The 22606-nt window shown below is 50.4% G+C and overlaps 1 protein-coding gene across 4 annotated transcripts in view; it reads right to left on the bottom strand.

Moving 5' to 3' along the window:
* The window catches only part of LOC138165007 (EF-hand calcium-binding domain-containing protein 14-like), a 34354-nt gene extending 19339 nt beyond the window's left edge, over positions 1-15015 (bottom strand). For all 4 annotated transcript variants that reach the window (XM_069093055.1, XM_069093056.1, XM_069093057.1 and 1 more), the window contains exons 1-4: positions 14742-15015; positions 14446-14594; positions 7813-7958; positions 2380-2478 (exon numbers count right to left, since the gene is read on the bottom strand). In XM_069093055.1, coding sequence (XP_068949156.1) covers positions 2380-2478; positions 7813-7958; positions 14446-14594; positions 14742-14980 — 633 coding nt within the window. In that variant the 5' untranslated portion in view covers positions 14981-15015. The remainder of the gene's footprint in view (positions 1-2379; positions 2479-7812; positions 7959-14445; positions 14595-14741) is intronic.
* Between the last annotated feature and the right edge of the window lie 7591 nt (positions 15016-22606).

Here is a 22606-nt window from a genome sequence, read left to right as displayed (position 1 = left end):
ACCCTCTGTATGCACCGGCCCCCCCCCCTACCCCGTGAAACGCATGCCGCGCTCTGGGCTGCATCCAATCAGAGCTGCAGCAGTGAGCGTGTCATCCTGTTCTTTACTGAATTCATTATTAAATAAAGGTACATTTTTTTGTTCACATTTACCTGTTTATTAAAATTGCTGTCAGTGTTCATTAAAATAAGCCCTCCCCTGAAAATAAGCCCTCTGGTGTTTTTCTGTCCAAAAAAATAAGACAGCATCTTATTATTGGGGAAACACGGTAAGAAGCCCCCTCTGCCTCCGCTGCTCCACCCACCTTCACTCTGAGCCGCTGGGGAGTGGGCTGTGCAGGCTTCTACTCTTGCTTCCCTGGGGCCTTGTGCAAAGGGAAGCAGAGGGGCTGGCCTGACGTTTGGTCGTGAGTGAGCTGGAGTGTCATGGACTTGAATTCATCCATGGGTGCCTCATCCACCTTCATCTAGATAGGGCCCCAGTCAGTCAAAAGACATTTATTGAGTGCCTACTGTATGCCAGGCACTCTGCCAAGCACTGAGTCCACAAAGAAAGCCATTGCCCTCAGGGAGCTCACAGTCTGCTATTGGGGAGGCAATGGGCCAACTATGATCAGTGAGCTCCTGGAGATAAGGAAGAGGATGTTATCCATGCTTTGGTCCAATGCCCTTGTTTGAGAGAGGAAACAGTCATTGCTCATGGTTACACAGAGTCCTCAGACTCCAGGTCAGGACACTGACTCTGTGGGCTTACAAATGAAAGTCTGGGTCTAGGAAATATTTCACAACTTTCAACTTCATCTGATTCAAATATTTACTGAGTCTATTTGGGTGAGGCCACTCTCTGAAGGCTGCCACGTAGAAGCCGGGTGTGGACATGGATGCCTCAGGCTGACAGGCTAACCCCACCTTTCTCCACCATGCCTCAATCTCCCCATCTGCTCCTTAGGGCTCTCAGAGGTAGATGTCTGCTCGGCACCCAAATCCCAGTCCAGTATGGGCATGTAATGAGTGGTGTATGAATGCCCCCAGAAATCCACACAAAATGGTCTGTGACAGATTGTTTTCACTTGTATCTGCATTCAGGCTCTGATCTACTGTTTGGGAAAATGCCAAAGTAGCTTCTATCAGAATTTAAGTGATCACTGGGCAAAGACTGGAGGAGACAGAAGGGCCAGGCCACTCTGATCTTTGTTCTGGGAGGCAATGGCCACCCCCACTTCCTGCTCCTTGTCCTTCCCCACCATTTCTGGTTCTCTCCTTGGCCTGCCATTCAAGGCCTCCCAGGTCACTGCCTTCCAGTCTAGCCTGCTTCACTATTACCCCACCCATTCATTCTGAACACTTGCCAAACTGCCCTGCAGCTTCGCTTCCTCTGTGCCTCGGGGAGACGAGGCCATGCGCTGGTGAGGGCGGCACACGGGGAGTCAGGGGACCTGGGTCTCCAATTGAGGCTCTCCTTACTCACTACCTAGGTGACCATGGCCAAGTCACATCACCACTCGGCCCCAGCTTCCTCAACTGTAAAATGAAGCAGTTGGAACAGTTGGCCTCTAAAGTGGCCCACATTGTTCCCAATCCTAGAGGATTTCCCACCTCCCTCTGAAGTCTGACTCGGCCACCACTCCCTCGAGAAGCTTCCTCTGTCCCTCTCCGCCCTCATACAGGCCCCTGTCCATTGTCCATATACACATAAGGTCAGGTCCCATTGGAGCAAAGAACAGATCTTGTGTTCAAACACACCCAATTTGAAGCTATAATTATATGTAAGCTACGGTGACTAGTTGCAGCCTGATGGTAAGATGCCACGTGGCAGCAACAAAGCAGCGGCCTGGAGTGGCTCACGCTGCGTCCTGACTCCAGCCTGGCCCCTACCCTGCTGCAGACTGTGAGCTCCATGAAGGTGGGACCACTCCACCTCCCCAGTCTGCAACAGGTGCCAGTGTCTGCAGAATGGAGCTGTGGGGGGCCAGGGAGCAGGCGGAGCCTGGGTTAAGCCCTGGACACTGGGCCCAGGCTCAGCTGAGTGTTGGGGGAAATGACACTGCTACCATTTCGTGGAAGACTGAGGAATGGAAGGAGGCCTCCCTGAGGTGCATTTGGGTGGCTTTCAAGATGACAACCCGGCAAACTCTTCAGTAAAGATGCCAGAGATCAAGAACTCATACCCACCTTGGAGGCAGCCTGAAGGAAGACAGACACCCAGCAAACCTAAGGGGCAGGAGCCCTGAGACCCAGACCACATGAAGCTGCCTGCTGTGAATCAGGGCTGAAGACAAGGAGATAAAGGTCTTCCTATGACTCTCCTCAGGAGAGCTGGCCTTCAGAGAACACTGCAAAAGCCCAGCCTTGAGAGGGAGCCCAGGTTTGCAGCACTTACCTTCTGAAGGCCCTCGACAGTGGCAGGCAGGCTTATCAAATCTGAAGCAGATTTGAGGTTGGCTTTGAGATGGTTCACCGTGGAAGTCAACAAAGCAATCTGAAAAAAAGATGGCAAAGTATGTTTTGAAAAAGTGATCCTCTTTTCAAGAACTCCTGGTGTCAGGAACCACATGCTGGCCCTGTTCTGCTGGGGCTGTTCAGGCCTGAGAGTCTGGAGAGGCCTAGCACCCCACTCAACCTCACCTAAAGGCTGGGGGCCTGCCAGACTCCCCAACAGGCCTTGAGCAGAGAGATGCAGCAGGCCTCCACAATGTGGCCTCAAGGCAATCAGGAGGAATCTGTTTTGGCAAAGAATCACAATCAGACTATTCATTGATCTGTGTGTGCTCAGTGACTAGGTGGTCAAAGTGGCAACCATACTGTAGGAGGAACCTGGAAATCTGGGGGAATGGGGACTTGGGGGAATCTCACCCTCCAAGCTCAAACGAATGTTCTGTGGCAGACCCTCACAGAGCTCCCAGACTCGTGGGCTCAGTGCTTGCAACACAAGCAACTCATTCAAACAGGAGTTGAACTCAAAATAAAAGGCATCTTTCCCCTTTCCTCTTTGGGGACAGTGTCAGGGGCTTAGGATGGGGTTCAACTCCTGGCCCCCACTTCAGGAATTACAGTGAAAAACTAGAATCAATGCAGAGAAGTGATATCTGGATGGTGAAGGGCCTAGACACCTTACTGAGGAATGAGGGATATTTAGGGTAGAGAAGAACCTAGTTTGGGGAGGTGGGTAGAGAGGATGAGCCCACGTGAAAACTGTTTCCTGGTATCTGAAGGGATGTCACGGGGATTATTCTTGCCTTGGGTGGCCTCAATTGGCTGAACTAGGAGAAAAGGTGAGAGCTGCCAAGAGGTGAATTTTGATGTGATTACAGAGAAACTTCCTGCCCTCAGAGCTAATCCTGCCTCTCCCAGCTCTCCCGCTCTGGCCAGGCTGTCACCACACTTCTGCCCTCTCATGTCTACACTTTCAGAATCATCCTGACTTCCCCTTCTCCCTAACTCCTTCTACATGGCCAGCAGTCAGTTCAGGTCCTGGTCCTCTCTCTCCTAGACAATTCTAACAGCCTCATGGTTGACTACGTCACACCTCTGCTCAATGAACTGCAGTGGCTCCCTATTATCTCTAAGATCAAATACAAACTAAAGGGTTTAACCTTTAAAACCACCACAACGGGGCTCCCATCTCCCTCCCCTGCCTAATTATCCCTTATTCTCCTTCACAGCCTTCCTGGGTTAGCCAAGTGGCCGATTCCTGTTCCTCCCACACAAGATTCTCCCTGCTGCCTCCATCCCTGGAGTGTTCTTCCTTCTCCAAGGAGATCAGTGAAAACGCTATTTCCTAAGTGAAGGCCTTCTTGATTCTAGCCCACTGCCCCGCCCCCCAGCTGCTAGTGCCCTCTAACTTCATCACATATATGCAAACTGTGTAACTTGTGTGTAGGTGGTCTCCTCCTACAGAATGTAAACTCCTTGAGGGCAAGGCCTACTTTTTCCTGTTTCCCCAGCACACCTGGCCAAATGACCAGTTCAGTATTTAACAAAAGCCTATTGACTGACTTGTGTATTAGAGAGGAATCTTGAGGTAGTATGTGGAATGGCTTCAGTCCTACCTCTGACATTCTTAGCTGTGTGACCCTGGGAGAGTTACTCTAAGTCAGGCTGGCCTCTCTCGGTCCTGGTCTTACGGAGCAGACTCAGAGCTGTGTCTGGGGCTTTACAGAGGCCTGTCCTGCAGGGCTGGAGCTTACCCTTGCCAGCAGCCCTGGTACCTCACCACCAGGCTATCCCCATGTCTGGGAGGGGAAGGTACTGCTGCTAAGACATGCAGGCAGGGTACAGCAGTTATGTATTGGTCAGATGCTCCCAGGAGCACTGCTCCTGCCTTGCCCTGGCTTATGCCAAATTCTGCAATGGGAAAGCTCAGGTGTATGCCATGGGCTTTCTACCTGCACCTTGCTCCTGTCCTCTCCTTCCATTCCTACATACTAGGATATGAACAATGCATCTTATTATAGCGATAGCACTTCCTTAAAAGAATTTATTGAATATCTACTATGTGCCCAGTCCTGTGCTGGACCCTGAAGATGGAAGAGGAAGAGAGATGGACAGTTCCTGGTCTCAGGCTGTGGCAGAGAGGGAATCTACAACATACAAAGAACAATTCTGCCCTCAGGGGGGCAGAGCTGACTCTATGAACAAGGGAGGCCAGACAAAGTATAGGTGTAGACACTACAACGATTATGAAGCACCAATGCAGGATAAAAGGGAAAAAAAACCCAGCTGAATGAGGTGGGAAGACTTGAGTGAACTTAGAAGATGGAATGGGACTGGGAGAAACTGAAAGGAGAGGAGATGGCAAAAAGGGAATCTAGGCCAAGGAGAACCCACCAAGCAACATGAAGCCGTGGAAAGGACAAAATATGGCGACTCCACACACCCAGCCTCCTCCAGGGACCTTCTTCCCTAAGGAAATGTGAGGCCAATGAATAAGGTAGGCCCCCACCCTGTGCTCAGGGCACAGAGGGACCATGTGCTAGTGAATGGGCCAGCGGCGGCATGCAGAAAGCTCATGGCATCCTGGGGACCCAGTGCAGCTGCTACTATCTCCATCAAACGTAGGGCAGCTGCTGGGCAGTTTTACCACTCACTAGCTTTAGCTAGTTTGCTAGCCTTTGGCATGGCTCCCAGAGAGCAGATCCTCCAAGGGCTTCCCACCGAGCAAATGGGAAACTTGGAAGGAACTCCCAAAGCCACGAAATTTAATCTGGACACCAGTTCCTAGGAGCATGCTGCTGTCTCCCAGGCAGGGTGGCCACTCTGAAGCAGACTCCTCTTCCACCAATCCGAAGGAGCCAGGAAGCAGGCCTAGAGGGGTGGGGCAGAGCCCCATGGCTCCATGAATGGAAGGACCTAAAAAGTGGAGCTCACTGAAAACATTTAAGACGGAAGGATCGTCCAGCCTGAGCCCAAGGATGAGTCAGCCAAGTTGCTTAAAATAAAACTGCTGCACACATTACAAGACAACTAAGCAGGAGTGGAAATAGCCACCGTGGGCGAGCCCTCGCTCATACGTCATCCCTCAATGTACCCTGCAAGCGGCTTTCACTGCTTCTTTTCTGGAGAGGAAACAAATCCCTTCCAACCCAGAAAGCCCACAGGGGCATGAGCACGAGAGTCAGTGCCTTTCACTGCTTGGAGGCTCAGAAAGGGTCACAAATGAGGACAAGACCTCGGAATGGACCTCAAGCTCATAGACAGCCTGAAGTCCAGGGAGTCTTAGCCTGAATGTTTTCTGATCACTGTATTTCTCCTTGTAATCTTATTTGGGTTTTTTTTTTTTTACTTTTTGACAGGCAATTGGGGTTAAGTGACTTGCCTAAGGTCACAAGGCTAGTTTTTGTATTAAGTGTCTTGAGGCCGGATTTGAACTCAGGCTGACTCCAGGGCCAGTGCTCTAGTCACTGCTGCCACCTAGCCGCCCTAATCCTATTTGTTTTACTCATGAAAAACAGGATTTGGAGGAGTGCACAGACTTCACCAAGATACCCAAGGGGCATCTGGGGCAGAGAAAAGGTGAAAACTCCCCCATGTAGTCCTGGCCCCTCATTTTACAGATGAGGAAACTGAGGCCCAGAACAGTAAAGTCACTGGTCCAAAGTTCCAGGCCAGGACATCCAAGCAGGTGGTGTGGCTCCACATTGGTCTGTATTCCCCTCTGTCCTCAAGCCTCAAGTGCAGAGGGGGAAGTATGGTCCCACAGAAAACCAGCAGTGGCTTCAGGACTGAGGGCGCTGGGGACATGAGGCCTCGAGCTGGATCAGCACTGGTTGCTCTGCCCAGGATCCTTGCCCAGGGCCTACCAGGCTCCCTCTCCTCCCCTCCCAGGTTCAGGCAGGGCCTGGGACCACAATGAAGTCTTCCTCTGAGGCTTGCTGGCCTCAAGAGTGGCTCTGTTTGAGGGGAAAGAAGACTGCCCTCTCCCCACTTTACAGAGGAAGTCCTAGGCCAGAGGGGGCTTTTCCAACATGAGGCAGAACTGGCCAGGGGCTAAGTTGCCTCTGTAACCAGGCCCAAGTACCTGCTGAAGAGTGGGGACTGGGAAACTGAGAAGTTCCTCCTTGAAGCTTGGTTGAGACCTGACTTTCCCTCCTGATCATTCCTTTTCCAAACAACAATCTCAGGAGAGGGACGGGAAGGGTGCTTCCCCTTTGGTGCCCTCACTCCTAGCCTGGGCCCCCTGGGTCTGCAACAGTCCCCAAATGGCAGATTCCGACCAGCTCTGTGGGCACCAAACAAACCTAAGTTAAATAGAAACCGATGCTTCTTTTCTTACTCAGTGAGTTGTGAGCAAGGCAAGTCACCTTCATGGTGACCCAGTGAGCTCTGCCCACTCCCCAAACCTGGGGGCAACAATGGGCAGTATATCCTCAGGACTCCCTCCAATCCCATGGGCCAGAGGGAAGCCAGCATCCCTTGTTCTGGAGCCCCTGTTGCGTGACCAAAGCTGCTGGCTCTGTGTTACATCCTCAGGTACAAGGTGCCAGCCCAGAGGCAGCATCACAACTTGAAGGGAGGGGGCACAGGGCAGAACAGCTTGGGCTGCAGCCGAGTCCAGTATTTTAATATTTCATGCCAGGATCACTGAATCTCTGAGCTGGACGAGACCTCAGAGACTAGCTAGTCCGGGCTGGGACCCTGAGGCTATTTTAGTAAAAGGCAGTTTTTGAAGTCCATGCAATAGAATAAGCTATCATTAATAAAAGGTCTGTCTCTGGTATTCAATATCTGCAGGGCATCTATCATTTTAACGATTTCCTTTTATTTGGTAATTAAATAGCACCTATAACTCAAGGGCCTCTAAATCCTAGTAAGAGGTTTGGACAGCAGACCATACTGCTCTTTGGCAAAATCCTAGAGAACACATGAACACTGATCTGAGAAGACAAATCCTGGTAAATCTAGGAAGACTCGGAAAGTGTGCAAATGCCTTTTCAGTTTGTTATTTCATCCTTCGGGGATAGCCGCCTTGTTCTGAACAGGATACCTGTTTCTGTGACCCTCAGGCAGGCTCACCTCAGAGCAGTACTTCAGGCACTGGCCTTCTGGGGCTTGGGGGTGCCTTTTGACACTGCCCTCATCCCTCCATGCCTGTGAAGGACACTCTTCCTGTCCATAGACAAAAGCGAGTGGCAAATTAGGGCAAGGACATGGCTACTGCAGGCTGATGGTTTGATTCTGCTAACTGACTCTGGTTAAAGCAGATGAGCCCACCTCTGAATTTCCTGAATTATCCAGATAAGCTGTCTCCAGGGTCTGGGCCTTTTCTTAGTTATGGGCAGGAAGCTCCAGAGCAATGGAACCAACCCCCTTCTACCTGTTTGGTCATTTCTGTGATGTTTCTCCAGACTTTGCTCAAGCCCAGGTCTCCAGATTCAATCTTCTCCAGCTGCTTTTGTTTTCGGAGGAGGTCTTCATTTAGTTTGGGGATCTCTTGGAATGAGCTTTTCTGATTAGATTCCACTAAAACCAAAAATAAGAAGGATCAGCAATAGCAGCCAGTAATCCCTGTGACCCAAAGATAAGTGAATAGCAGACAACCTAAGCAGCGGAGAGCCAGGGGGCACAAACGAATCAAACACAGGGTGAGCAGCATCTCCTAACCTTGGGGAGACAATAGGACTTGGAAAGAGGAGGTGGAAGAGTGGCTGCGGGTTCTGGTCTCAGCTCTGCCACCTCCTCCCCGGAGGCTCTTGGCCCACACACTCTCTCTCAGAGACCCAATTTTCTCAAGTGTTAAATGGAGATCATCTCGGCCCTGCCTCCTGCAGGACCTCTAAGGACCTGATCCAATGAGATAACATTTGTAGAAGCATTTTGTGCGCCCCAACGTACAGTCCAAATGCTGCCTGGGAAGAGTTTAATACTCTTCAAAAGTGCACTATTTATATCACACTGCCCTTAGGCTCAGGACCAAGGTGGGGAGAGTCATCACTTTACCACATGACATAGCTAAACCTTTCCAATCTTTTCCTGTCTAAGATCTTAAGCCTCCACTGTAATCAGGCTGCTCACCAGCCACACTGGTCCATAAGCAGGGAGGGGACTGAGAACTCTGACCAGCTCAAAGCAGATCTGGGCCTGGCTGGGGGGAAGGATTTATCTTGGGCATCAGGTAATCAAGACACGTGTAGGGCAGTTTGCAGGGCCTTGGCTTTGGGAGTTATGAGACCAAAGTCCTCTTTGTTCATCTGTTCATGGAGGATCTGGAACCTCAACAATCTATAAGATGAGCTGCCCTTATACTGATGGTCACCTTACTTCTGCCGGATTAAGGATCCTTGTGAAAAAGAACAGAGTGCTGTCTGCATGAGTACCAGCCTAGAGCTCAAAATGAGAGAAGAGAGGGAGGGACAGAGACACTAGCTAATCATGCCATGATGCTTTGGTTCTTTTTAGAGAGACCTTCAAGACTCACTGGGCCAGCACCAGCGAGCTCTGGAGGACCCACATAATTCCTACAACTTTAAGTGACAATTCCCTATTGAAACATCGCTCAAAATAGCTAAGACAAACGAAACACACACCCACCCACATCCCCTTTCTCATGTGCCAATGCTGCCTGCATGCTCATTACTGCATGTTAACTCTTAACAAACTGCTATTACGAGCCAGCCATTAATACACTTCTGAGGAAAACACCTCCCCAATCTTCACAGGGAACTGGAGTAAACAGGTACTATGACAAATGAAACAAGTGAGAGACAGTGTTTCTGGGTAATTAATACTCAATTTATTAATTAGGCTAGCTAATAATAAATTGGTGGTCAGTGGGTTGTATTGGTCACCAAAGACTCCCAAATAGAGATACTGAATGCCTTAAATATTTTTTTTTTTGAAAAGAAATGTCCCTGATAGGAAAATCAACCCTGATTGGTGGACATTTAAATGAGGAGGTGGGCTAAAGGTCTTCACCTCTTCCTGCTGATCATGAGACTCAGTGGCCTCCAGTAATCTGGACAGAGGAATCCATCTCCACCCAGACTACACTGGTTGGTTTTCTCCTTCATGAGTTGAGTCACCTTAAACTCCACTGGAGGGGATCAAGGACATGGCCTTATTCTCTAGGGCAAGAATTTACCTAGATTTGATTCTGTTTACACTTCAGAAGTAAACTCCTAGTTGGGGGGGATGGGGTGGGGGTTCCTGCCCAAGATCAAGGAACACAACCCAGGGCATTAGGGGAATGTCCCTGAATGTGGAAATGAAAAGATCTAGATCCTAATTAATAACGGATTATTAATAGAAAGGAGTTGAAAGTATTCAGGGAAACTAAATAAAGCACCATAAAAAGAAAGGTAAGGGGGTAGGGGAAGGGCAGGTATACCCCTACTTTCCACCACCAGCATCCTTTAATAAACCACATCAGGTGAGGGGACCACACAACCAGCTTGGTGAAGCAGAAAAGGACTGGGATGGCAGCTGAGAGTGGGAGTCTTGCCCAGCTCCGGCATGAAGCAGCTGTTTCTTTAGCTAAGTCACCCCCCTCCCCGCCCCAGTTTTGGTTCCTCATCTGTAAAATGATGGTCCTGAGTGTTATGACAGATAGGGTCCCTTCTACCTTAGAGAAGCAGACTACTCATATCGATCACCTTAAACCAATGTAGTGAGCCTTCTGATCTTTTTGCCACCAGCCCTCTTGGGCAGGCTTCATTTTAGATACAGGTAAGTAAAAATCAATGAACAAATTAAGCACCAAGTATGCCAAGCTTTGGATTATGTGATGGGGACACAAAGTCAAAAGAAAACCCTTCTCTGCACTCCAGGAGCTCACCCTCCATAGAGGGGGCCAACATACATAGATATCTGTGTACATACAATCAATACAAGGTATGAGGTCCTAGGGATGGGGTGGCAGTAGGGGAGGGCACATCCAGGATCAGAACAGGGTTCATGGTGTGTATTTTCAGTTACAAATAAAAAACTGTGGCCCAAATACTGGCACACTCATTCCTAATCTCATGGCCGAAACATCTTAAGTGGTTCATGCCATTGTCCAAAATCCCAGTGAAAAGGATGGTGACATGATGTTTGCCATAGAAGCCTCCTTCTATGTTGATTTGGATTGTGGTGGGCATCCCCACCATCTCTGAGATGGTCTCATAGGATCCTTGGTTTGGACCCAGGAGGGATCTCAGCAGACACAGAGTCCAACTTCCTCATCTGATAGGGGGATGGAAGTGACCTGCCCAAGGTAACAAAGGAATCAGCATCAGAGAGAAGATGTAAGCCCGAGGCCACTGGCTCTTTTCATTGTCCAGTGCTGCCTGTCCACTTTGAGAAGGTTATCTATTGAATTACATAATTAACTGGGCACAGCATCAAAACCCAGCCACACAGGCAGGCAGATAGATACCAGCTGCCCAAGAAGGAGTCTCCAGAGTGGCTTGAGAAGTGCTAGCAAGACCATGCTGACCCTGATCCTGAGTTGGCACAGGGTTTTCCATGAGCCAACGACGTTCTCTTTTGGGGCCATGACAAAGCTAGGCTCCCAATCAAAAATCTGAGAACTGGAAGGAACTTTGGTGGTCTTCTATTCTGAGCCATACGCCAAAAGCACTCCCACTAGAATGCAATGGCCACTGGAACATTGGGTCTCCAGAGGGGAGGCTCTCACCTGACTCTCAATGCAGCTTCTTCCAGCCTGCGGCCACCCGCCCTCCTGCTCCTCCTCCTGCCTGACTCCTCTGCCATAGGACAGCTCTTTAGATACCTGCAGTTACCCCTTGAGGCATCTCTTCTCCAGGCCAAAGTCCCCAACTTCTTCCAACCAATCTTCATGTCACAGACTCAGGGCCCTTCACCAACATGTTTGCCCACCTATGGAAATGCTCCAGCTTGTCAGTGTTCCTAAAACAATGGTTCCCAGACTGGAATATAATCCTTTAATCACATCTGGCTAGGACAGAGGACAGAGAGATGCCTGCTTCCCTCTTCCTGGGAGCTCTACCTACCACTCAAGGTGGCATTAGCTCTTTTGGCCGCCACATCTCCTGATGATGGGTGTCGAGCTTGCAATCCACTAAGACCCCCAGATGGTTTTCAGAACAACTGCTGTCTGTCTACGCCTCTCCTACTTATACTTGTGAGGCTGATTTCAGTACTCAAGTGCACGTCTTTACATTTATCCCCTTGATATTTTGTCCTATTGGATTTATGGGAAGGTTCTAAGGCCTGTCAAGGTCATTTTGTGGGGTTGTTGGCTGCCCCTCCCAGCTTTGAGTCATATGCAAGTCTGAGGAGCAGGCCACCCATACCTTCATCCCAGTCATTGATAAAAATAAGGTGGCACAGGTCCCCAAACAGGTCTCTGGAGTACTCCCCTAGAGAATACCTGCTACGTGCACAATGAATCGTGAACAATTGTTCTTTGGGCGCAGACACCTAACCAGTTCTGAACCATCTGACTCAATTACTGATTCTCTCTCCATCTCCTTTACCACCTCAGTTTTAGGATCGCCAGGGAAGGGGTAATAAGAAGCTGAGCTAGGCCCTGTGTTCCCACTCAAAACCATGGCAGGGCCTGGGTCCCAGAGGACGGTGACCAGGCAGGGCCCTGCAGGCCCCTGCAGCATGGTCTCCCAAGGAAGTAGGGCCAGCACAGGCACTGTGGTTAAAGAATCAGGAGGAAGTGTAACAAACAGCTCCCAATGACTAATTCATGAGCTTTCAACACCAAAAGCACCTCATGAAACATTGATGACTGGCTGCAGGGAAGAGTCCCAGCTGCCCACTGGATGAGTCCTCCTTGGTACCCACAAATGATCCCTGTGCATGCTGGGGAAACAGGTGATTCAGAGGCTCTTTGAGGCAAACATCCACACCCTGGAGTCTGGGTAAATACCATTCAAGAGAAAACTCCAGGGAGCCCCATACTGACCTCACTCTGTGTCTGTCTCACTGACACACACCTCCTTTCATTTAGGGCCTGCTGAGGAGGCCCCACAGAGGGGGATCCTCGGGGATCCTCGGGGATCCTGAGGGCTGAGTGCTGGCCTCCTGCCTGACCAGGAGCTTGGAGATGGCTTCACTGCCAAAGAAGGCTCCCCATTTCAGACCTCCCTGCCCCCCAGTGACAACATCTGTAAAGGGGCCTGGTTTCCAGGTTGACATCCACAGGCTCTGCTTCATTCCATCCTATTGAAGAGTAAGCAGTGAGCCCTACATTGAGGGGCAGGGCTTAAACCCAGTCCCTCCACCATCTCCAAGAGGCCTTTCCCCATTCCCTTTCGGGCTGGTACCTTAGCTCTACTGACCGTCTCAAACTTAGGCTGTCCGTCGCTTATTTGTACATGTTTTTTTGTATCCCCAGCACTCACATGGTGCTTAATACATGAGTAATGTTTTTTCAATGGTACATGAACAGGGAGAGGTTTTGGCTTTTCAAAAAGTCCTCTTTCATGAAGGACAAATGGTTCTTCTTACTTAGGACCCACAGGCAAATGTCTGTTTTGACATTTATTGAAGTCAGTTTAAAATCAAAAGCAAATGCTTTTTTTTTTTGTTTTTTGCTTTTTGGAGGGCAAATGGGGTTAAGTGACTTGCCCAAAGTCACACAGCTAGTAATTGTGTCAAGGGTCTGAGGCTGGATTTGAACTCGGGTCCTCCTGACTCCAGGACCAGTGCTCTCTATTCACTGTGCCACCTAGCCGCCCCAAAAGTAAATGCTTTAAAGAAGACTGTTTAAGCCTAAGAAGGGGGTGCAGAATAGTGACTGGCAAGGTTGTCTTTGAACCTTAATCCATTGCCTGACTGGCCCATCATAACCTCTGATCACTTTCTCCCTCTTCCCCTGGTTTAAGTCAACAGTCACTAATGAGTGCCAGGGATCATGTGAGGCCCCCAGGAAGTAGGGGAAAGAAGCCTCAGTGAGGCAGGTACAGAAGAGGGCAAAGCTCCTCAATCCACATCTTTACCACCCCTGAGCCACTGCGAGCTTGGGTTTTTCCCCTCCTCACCTCCAAGAAGGGGAAACAAAGGATGAACGTACTCCCTTACAAAGAGAATGCTCCCCCAGACAACAAATGCCAGCAGAGGCTGCTTCGGCACTATCTGCGTGTCCCTCTGCCATACTGAAGGGCACAAAATTGTGAGAGGGTCAGGGCAGGAGGTGTCTTTGGCAGTTATGAAGCACAAGCCAAATCCAGTCTTTTCTCCACCCAAGTCCCCCCAGGTGCCTCACTACAGCAGCCGTGCCCAGGACTCTGACAGGCATGCCGGCAGAGGTAACCGCACTGAAACACCTGGGCCCTGCTGCCCAATAACAGACAAACTCAGTCTAATCTCATGAATTATAATAATATATAAAAATAATCTAATCTCATGAAAAAGGCCACGACTGGAAGGGAAGGAAGAACCACCTCCTGCCCCCCACGCAATCACGGCACCCCTAAGTTCTGAACAACCCACCCTGCAATTGGGCTTAGGATTCACACTGCTGGACCGAAGCACCAGAACCAGTACCAGCCGGCCATAATATTCCACTGGCAAAGTGTCCTGGACAGGGGCTGCAAAGGCAAACTAACTCAAACGTTAGCTTCCACTCCATCATAAACCAATTCTACGTAGAGATAGAGAACAAGTCAGCCGATCCACAGATTCCTAAAAGAACAGCTGCAGGTCCCTCGAGCCCCTTGCCCACGGGCAGCATTCCCTCCTCCGAGGAAGGCTCCTTGTGAGCTTAATTAAGGGGTAGCTATTCCTTTTTTTTTTTTCCGCTTTGCATAGGGGCAGCTGGGGTTAAGTAACTTGCCCAAGGTCACACCGCTAGTTTTTTTTTTGCGTCTGACACCAAATCTGAACTCGGGTCCTCCAGATGCCAGCCCCAGCCCCGTGCCCTTGGCTCCCATACGAGAGCCGGAGCTGAACGGCCGGGCTCTGCACTGCGGCCCCGCCTCCGCGGGGTCCCAGGTGTGCGGAGGGGTCTGCTCCCGATTGGGGCCCCACTCACGGATTCTGAACTGGTCCTTGAGGGCGTCCAGGTCCTCCTTGAGGGCCACCTGCATCCACACCAGGCCCACGCAGGCCACCACGCACGCGGCCAGGATCACGAAGGCGCACAGGGGGTAGCAGACCTTGCAGCAGCGGAAGTAGTCTCCCCTGCAAACACACGGCGCGGGCCGGTGAGCGCCGCGAGCCCCCGGCCCAGAGCCGGCTTCCCACCGCGGCGCCTTTGCACAAGCCGGGGCCGCCTCCCCCCTTTCCGTGCAGGCCCCGCGCCCCACGCTGCGCGGCGCCCCCGCCCACCTGGTGAAGCGCGCGCGGGCGCCTCCCCCCCCTCCGCCGCCGCCGCCGCGCTCGTCCTCGTCGTCGTCGTCGTCGTCCTCGTCCTCCGAGCTGGACGCGGAGCCCGAGGCGGGCGGCTCGGTGCGCAGCAGCCGGTGGCCCGCGGCGCCCTTCCAAGCCCGGCGGCTGCGGCGGCTGCGGCCGCGCCCGTCGCCGGGGCCCAGGCCGATGAGCGCGTTCAGCTCCTTGCGCTTCTTCATCTTCTTGGGCGGCGTGAGGGGGCCGCCCGGGGCCGAGCAGCAGCCGCCGGGCTCCAGCGCGGCCCGGCGCGGGCGGGGCCGCTCAGCCGCTCCGCTCCCTCGGCGCCTCGGGCTCGGCCTCGGGCGGCCGCGGGCTCCGCTCCCGGCCCATGGCCACGGCCCGGCCCGCTCCCGACGCCCCTCCCACAGGGCCGCGGCCGCCAGACGCGCCTGCCGGCAACGCGCGCTCCCATTGGCTGCCCGCCGTGACGTCGCTCTGGGCGTCAGCGCGCGGGCGGGGCCTCTTAAAGGGCCCACGGGCCCGGCTCCTGAGCCCCGAGCGCTCTAGAAGGGAGCGAGTGGTTATAGCGCCTGCTGCTTGTCGGGCGCCGCCCAGAGTGCTTGGGGAGTCCAACACCCACGCCCCTCCCCCGGGGTGCAGATGGGGAAACTGAGGCCCAGGCCTGGGAAACCACTTGCCCAAGCTGGAGAATCCCCAGGGTAAAGCTGGACGCGACCTCGGAGTCCATTCCAGTGGGCGCCTGGGGAACCCGAGGCGGGATTGGCGAAGCCGCTGCCCCAGAGACACCCAGCTAGAGAGTGGCAAAGCAGTGCTCTTTCCTCTGCGCATCTCCCTTCTCCAAGCTTCCAGTAGAGTGCCCTCAGCAGAGCCCGGCTGCCTCAGTTTCCATCTCTGCGCGGGCGGGTGCTCTAAGTGCGTCGGCCGGCATTTTATGAAGCTCTTGCTGTGTGCACCGGCCAGGCACTGGGGTGGGTCCCCAGAGGAAGGCAAAAACCATCCCCTGCCCGCAAGGAGCTGACCACCTACGGGGAAACCCCGGGATGGAGGGATCAACTTATCCAGGCTACAGGGAAAGTCGGGGGCGGGGGGCACCAGCGCGGATCCTCTTTTTCCTCCCCTAGAAGACGAGGTGCTTGTGAGGAAGGATGCTTTTGTTCTTCTTCCTGGTAGCTGGCATGGGGGCTGGCACAGAGGAAAGGCTCCTAGGTGCCTGCTTGTTGGATTCCTCCTGGGAGTGAAAGCAGCCAGCCCGGAGGGGAGAAGGCAAAGCCCGAGGTCACACAGAGCTGGGAAGGAAACCCAAGTGTCCTAGCTCCCAGCCTGGAACAGTGTTGCCCTTCTGAACCCCCGGCATTACTTCATTTCAATGCTTTCTGGCCAATTTCTTTGTCAGAACTAGCTCAATTCATAAGGTCAGGGATTGGGCTGAGTAGGAAAAGAGAATGCAGGGTGTGCTGGGGAAGACCAGTTATTATCTCAGTGGTTGTTTCCCTGGTGACACAGAAAAGGACACAAGTGCTCTTTGGTCCAGGCAACCCAGGACCCAAGCCCTCTGCCCTCTTTTGCCTACTGAGAAGCCTGGGACCCAGACCAGTGACAGGCAGCCTAAAGATGAACCCGCCCTGCCCAGGGAGGAGAGAAGGGCTGGTCTCCAAGATGGTGTTAGGGGATCAGTGGTTTGACTGGGTGGACCCCCAAGGGAGGCATCTGCCTTACAGATTTACTGTGATCTGCCTTGGTGAAGGGAGGGCACATACTGCCAAGTCACATGTCTCCAGAATTTTGTCCTTTCTTTCTTTGTGGTCATAATTATGTCTCTGGGAAGCTGGAGATGCTAATTATGAAAATAAAACCAGATCTGTTTGGGGGGAGCTTAGAGGGGCCCAAGGCAAAGTCAGGCTCAGCTCCTCACTTTCCCTTCTGTCCCCAGCTTTGACTAGCACAACTGCAATGACCTCACCTTCAGTGGGGCTGGGGAGCTGCACTGAGGTGAGGGCTTCTCACCCACACCCAGAGAGTGAACATAACAGTCACCCTAGGACTTGCCAGCTCCATGTAAGTAAGTTTTAGGGCCTGATCAGGAAAATGACTTAGCTGGGGGGATGCCGGTCAGGTAAGGGTCCTGGAATCACTCTGAGCCAGGGGCTCCCTGTGCCTCAGAGACACAAGCCAGCCCCAGCCCCAGCCTGAGCCATCATCCATTCCAAAGGCTGATCCCTCATCCCAGGGCAGGCAGAAGCTGCCCACTTATCCCTGGCAGGAGGCTGGTTCCTAGTCCTTATTCAGTTGTGCACACACACACACAGTTTTTCCTCACTTAAAAAGTAAGCTTTCTGAGGGCAGAGACTATTGGCCTTTGTGTGGCCAAGCTTATTGAAGTGCCTTCCCAGGCAATAAGTGGGTGTTAATAAGTGTTTGTCACTTGTTTAATTGTTAAATATTACCCTATCTGGTTCCATTCTACGATAATGTAAACTGAAGCCCAGGGATTTGCCCCAGGTCTTATTTATTAAGTAGCCCAGCTGGGAATCAAACCAAAGGTTCTCTGGTGCCAGATCCAGGTGTTAGTAAAACTGGGTCACTAGTGCTGACCTGCAGGTGGTGAGGACTTGCAGACCTATGAGCAGACTCACACTCTGCCCCCATGTCTGGATCCACCCTGGCAGGCTGGCTCCTGGCCACAGCCTCCTTGGACCTCACATCCCTTCCTCCAACACTGATTGGCTGCTTGCCCATACCCTACCTGCCAGGAGGAACATGGCGTCACCCCAGGCACAGGTCCAGGTGGTATCTCCAGCTTGACCCAGCCACCACCCCAACTGCCAGCAGGTCTATTGGGAAAACAGCCTTCGTAAAGCTTGTGTCCCATTATGGACACTACCTGCTGTTTCTTCTCTAGCTTCTCCCCATTCTTGTTTTACTGCCCTGACAAACTCTTTTTACAAGCATGAATACCTTGAGTCTGGGGTGGTTGTTGACCCGAGGGACACAATCTCTGAGTGCTGAATTGTGGGAAGGAATCAAGAGAGGGGCACTGCACATCATTTCTTCTTTCTTTTTTTCCTTAAAAAAAAACTTTTTGGAGAGGGGAGGGCAGGGCATTTGGGGTTAAGTGACTTGCCCAAGGTCACATGTAGTAAGTGTTAAGTGTCTGGGGTTGGATTTGAACTCAGGTCCTCTTGACTCCAGGGCTGGTGCCACCTAGCCACCCCAGCACATCATTTCTTTTCGGTGCTGTAGATCTGAGTGGATTGAGGAAGACCTGAGTTCAAATCTAGCCTCAAACACTTAAAAGCTGTGTAACCCTGCACTTGACTTCTGGCTGCCTCAATTTCTTCATCTGTAAAATGGGGATAATAATAACACCTACCTTCCAGGCTTGTTGTGAAGATTAAATGAGATAATGTATATAAAATGCTTTGCAAACTAAATGATTTTTTGTTCAGTCATGTCTGACTCTTTGTGAACCCATCTGGGGTTTCTTGGCAAAGATACTGGAGTGCTTTGCCATGTCCTTCTCCAACTCATTTTACAGATAGGGAAATGGAGACAAACAGGGTGAAGTGACTCACCCAGGGTCACACAGCTAGGAAGTGTCTGAGGCTGGATTTGAACTCAGGAAGGTGAATCTTTCTGACTTTCAACTTGGTGCTTCATCTACTGCACAACCTAGCTGCCCCTAGAAAAATGATAGCTGGCTATTATTTCTTAGGGCATAATATTCCATCCCTCTAATGTTTTGTAATTTTCATACTCATTCCCCAATTAGTGGGCATCTGTCTTTTCCATTCTTTACAGAGTTGCCATGAACATTTTGCTATATCTGAGGCCTTTGCTTCTGTCTTTGACCTCCTTGGGGCATATTCTGAGCTGATTTCTGAGTCAAAGGGTATGGACAGGTTGATTTTTTTTCTTGCATAATTCCAAATTGCTGTCCAGAAAAACATTCTGGAAAGTCACTGAGAGTAACTAAAATGTCCATACCTTTTGACCCAGAGATCCCAGTGCTAGCCATATAACCCTAGGAAGTCAAGGAGAGAGAGAGAGAGAGAGAGAGAGAGAGAGAGAGAGAGAGAGAACACTCCATCTACACCAAAATATTTTTGTAGTACTTTTTATTAGTAGTGCAATTGGAAACAGTTTGTGCTCATCAAATGGGTGATGACAAAGCAAACTTCAGGACATGAATGGGATGCAATCTGATGGCATTATTAGGGAAGAGTATGGCAAAGCTTGGGAAGACAGTGTAAAGACAGCTATTTTAGTGTAGCCCTACTATGTGCAGAGTGCTGTGCTCTTAGCTGTGCTTCAAAAAGAAAAATGGAGCTTCCTGCTTTCAGGGAGCTTCCCGTTTACTAGGAGCAATATATTGAGACACAGGTGAGTATGATATAAAGTGGAATCTGATGGGAGCAAAGGGAGGATCCAGACAAGGAGGTCAGGGAAAATCAGGAGAAAATCTGTAGAAACCCAGATTCCTTTCATGGCAGGCTTCCTGGAGGAGGTGCCAGCTGATCAGGGCCTGGAAGGAAGAGAAGGATTTTCTAGGGCTGTACCAGGGAGTAACTGGTGCCTTCCTTGGGGGGTGGGGGGAGGAGGAGGGTAGCCCTGGGAAGAATGTGGAGAAGAGAGCTCATCAAGGGTTAGGACCCAGGCATCCAGGTTCCCCAGGTTGGAGCTCTTCCTAAGTTAGGGGTTTCTTAGCCTCTTAAGTTTTCTCAGAATAGTCTCAGAGGTGTGGCAAGGTTGGCAGGCACTCATGCACTACCTGGGGGCGAGGGAGGTTAATTTCCTGGGAATTGTGGGGGATGCATCTCCCTCTTCACTGTGGAAAGGCTGGAGTATATTTACAGACGTTCACTCGGCAGGTCAGTGAGGGCACTGCGGGGTTTCCATTGGAAGTGCTAGTAGCAGAGGAGGTGGGGAGATGCCAGAGGAAGTGCCACCTCCCCCACAGGTGACTCACAGCCCCGGGGAGCCCATAGTGGTTGGCCCCTTTCCAAGCTGCAGGTGGTTGGGCTCCTGGGAATTTCCCAGAATTCCTGGAATTTCTCTCCCTGCCATCTGTTTCAACTTCCAGGTAAACAGCTGTGTCCAGATGTGAGGGAGGCCCTACAGCCCATCAGGAGTCGAAGGCTGAATGTGTGTGGGGAGGGGTGGGAGCAGGGAACCAAAGTGATATTGAAAACAATGGTCTCCTCCCCCCAGAGGAAGTAGTGGCCTCATTCCCACTATTATATCAGGACTGGCTATTGAAGGAATCCGGCTATTATTCTTACCAATTGGACCCCTGGATTCTATTTCAGACTTGGCAGCTGGCCCTTTCACTTTGAGAAAGGAGAGCAGGAGAGCAAGGATACTGGAGACCAGGTCACAGGGGCATCCAATGAAGGGGCTGACCATGTGAAGGCACAGATGGGGACCTGAGAGTGGCCTTCAAGTATCTGAAAGGTTGGATCTTAGAAGAGGGATCAACCTTGTTCAGTTTGGCAGAGCCAGGAGCGGTGAAGGAAAGTTGTCAAGAGGTAGATTTATCCCTGATACTAGAAAAACTTAATAATAATGAGACCTGCCCCAAAGTGGAAGGGGTTGCCTTGGCACACAGTGAATTCCCTTCTCTGGAAGTCTTCTTGCAAAGACTAGGGCTCCCCTTCCCCACCTTGGGCACACTGCAGAGGGCTTTCTTTCCTTCCAGGGCTGAACCATGATTCATCATTATTTCAGGCTCTATTACTGCTCCCTTTATGGGACTTCATTTTCCCTATCTGTAAAGTGGACATGATAGGTCTCTACTGAGTTCCCGGTGGTTCTTCCCTAACAGTTGCTTCAATCTCCCTATACTCTCACTTCTCCGTAATGACACTGCTCCCTCTTCCACCCAAACTCTGCAGCATGATGCAAGGCTGAGGGGCAGCTATAGGTACTTCCTTGGGGCTTGAGGGCTCAGTGTGACCCTTGCACATGGACGGGAAGACCATCTCCTCCTTCGTTCTCATTCTGATCCCCAAACTTAGACACTCAGCCTCCCAGACTACTTGGTGGTTCAGGCCACAAGCATCTATCAAGTACTTCCTTAGGGCCAAACACCATTGGGAATACAAAGAAAGGCGAAAGCTAACTCCTGTTCTCAAATGGATCACATTGCAATGGGAGAGAGAACACATGAACAACTATGTACAGACAAGATGTATTCCATGGAAATGGGTGGTAATTTCATGGGGAAGGGACTACCAGGGGAAGGAATTGGGAAACCCCTCCAGCAGGAGGTAGCACTTGAGCTGAGTCTTTGAAGGAAGCTGAGAAAACCACGAGGTGCCAGGCAAGGAAGGAAAATATTCCAGGTATGGGAGATAGCCAGAACAAAGACCTTAACTTGTGAGATGGAACAGCAAGAAAGGAATAGAGAAGGTGGAGGCAAGGCTAGAATGAGAAGACCGGAAGAGTAGGAAAAGACCAGATGGTGGAGGGCTTTAAATGTCATACAGAGGACTTATTGAGGATGGGATAGAACCCTGGCTTTAGGAAAACTACCTGGGCAGTTGGGTGCAGAATAACCTTCACTGGCAGAGGCTTGAGGCAACATGACCAAACAGCAGGCTACTGCAATAGTCCAAGTGGGAGATGGCAAGTTCAGAAGAGAAAAGAGAGTGTATATGCAAAACGACCTGGTGGCAAAGAATTGGAAATTGAGGGGATGCCCATCAATTGGGAAATTGCTGAACAAGTTATGGTATATGAATGTGATGGAATACTATAGTTCTCTATAAGAAATGATGAGCAGCTGGATTTCAGAAAAACCTGGAAGGACTCACATGAACTGATGCGGAGTGAAATGAGCAGAACCAGGAGAACATGTACACAGCAGCAGCAATGTTGTGTGATGATTAACTGTGGTAGACTTAGCTCTTCTTAGCAATATGATGCTCCAAGACAATTCCAAAAGACCCATGATGGAAAATGCTGACCACATCCAGATAAAGAACTATAAAGTCTGAATGTAGATTGAAGCATACTTATTTTCACTTTTTGTTTTTTCCTTCTTGTGGTTTTCCCCTTTTGTTGTGATTCTTCTTTCACAACATGACTAATATGGAAATATGTTTAATGTGATTATACATGTATAGCCTATATCAGATTGCTTGCTGTCTGGGGAGGGGAGAGAGGAAAGGGGAAAATTTGGAATTCAAAATTTTACAAAAATGAATGTTGAAAACTATCTTTACATGTAATTGGAAAAAAAATACAATTGAGGGGGTAAATGAGCAGGATGCTTTCAGATAAACCTGGAAAGACTTGCATGAACTGATGCAAAGTGAAGCGAACAGAACCAGGTGAACAATATACACAGCAGCAACAATATTATAGGATGATCAACTGTGAATGATTTAGCTATTCTCAGTGATAAAAAGATCCAAGACAATTTCAAAGGACCCGTGATGAAAAATGCTATTGGCCTCCAGAGAAAGGACTGATGGAATCTGATTGCAGATTGAATCATACTCTTTTCACTTTATTTTATGTAGTTTTTTCTTTTGTTTTTTCTTATACAAAACAACTACTATGGAAATGTTTTACATGATTGCACACATATAACATCAAATTGCTTACTTAGGGAGAAAATCTGAACTCAAAATTTTATGAAAAAATACTAAAAATTGTCTTTACATATAATTGGAAAAAAATAAAATACTACTTAAAAGAAAAACAGGCATGGAGAAAGGTGGGGGAAGAAATGGCATGAGGGTAGAAAGGACAAGATTTGGCAACAGATTGGATATCGGGGTCTGGATGTAAGAGGGAAGTAGAGGGTGGCATTTAAAGTTCAGTCTACTCAAATTCTCAAG

The sequence above is a fragment of the Petaurus breviceps genome, unplaced genomic scaffold (genome assembly GCF_028583685.1).
Source record: "Petaurus breviceps papuanus isolate PSGF00001 unplaced genomic scaffold, PetGlider_PUasm1.0 207, whole genome shotgun sequence".
NCBI classification, from domain to species: domain Eukaryota; kingdom Metazoa; phylum Chordata; class Mammalia; order Diprotodontia; family Petauridae; genus Petaurus; species Petaurus breviceps.
This window is presented reverse-complemented; position numbering and strand designations above follow the sequence as displayed.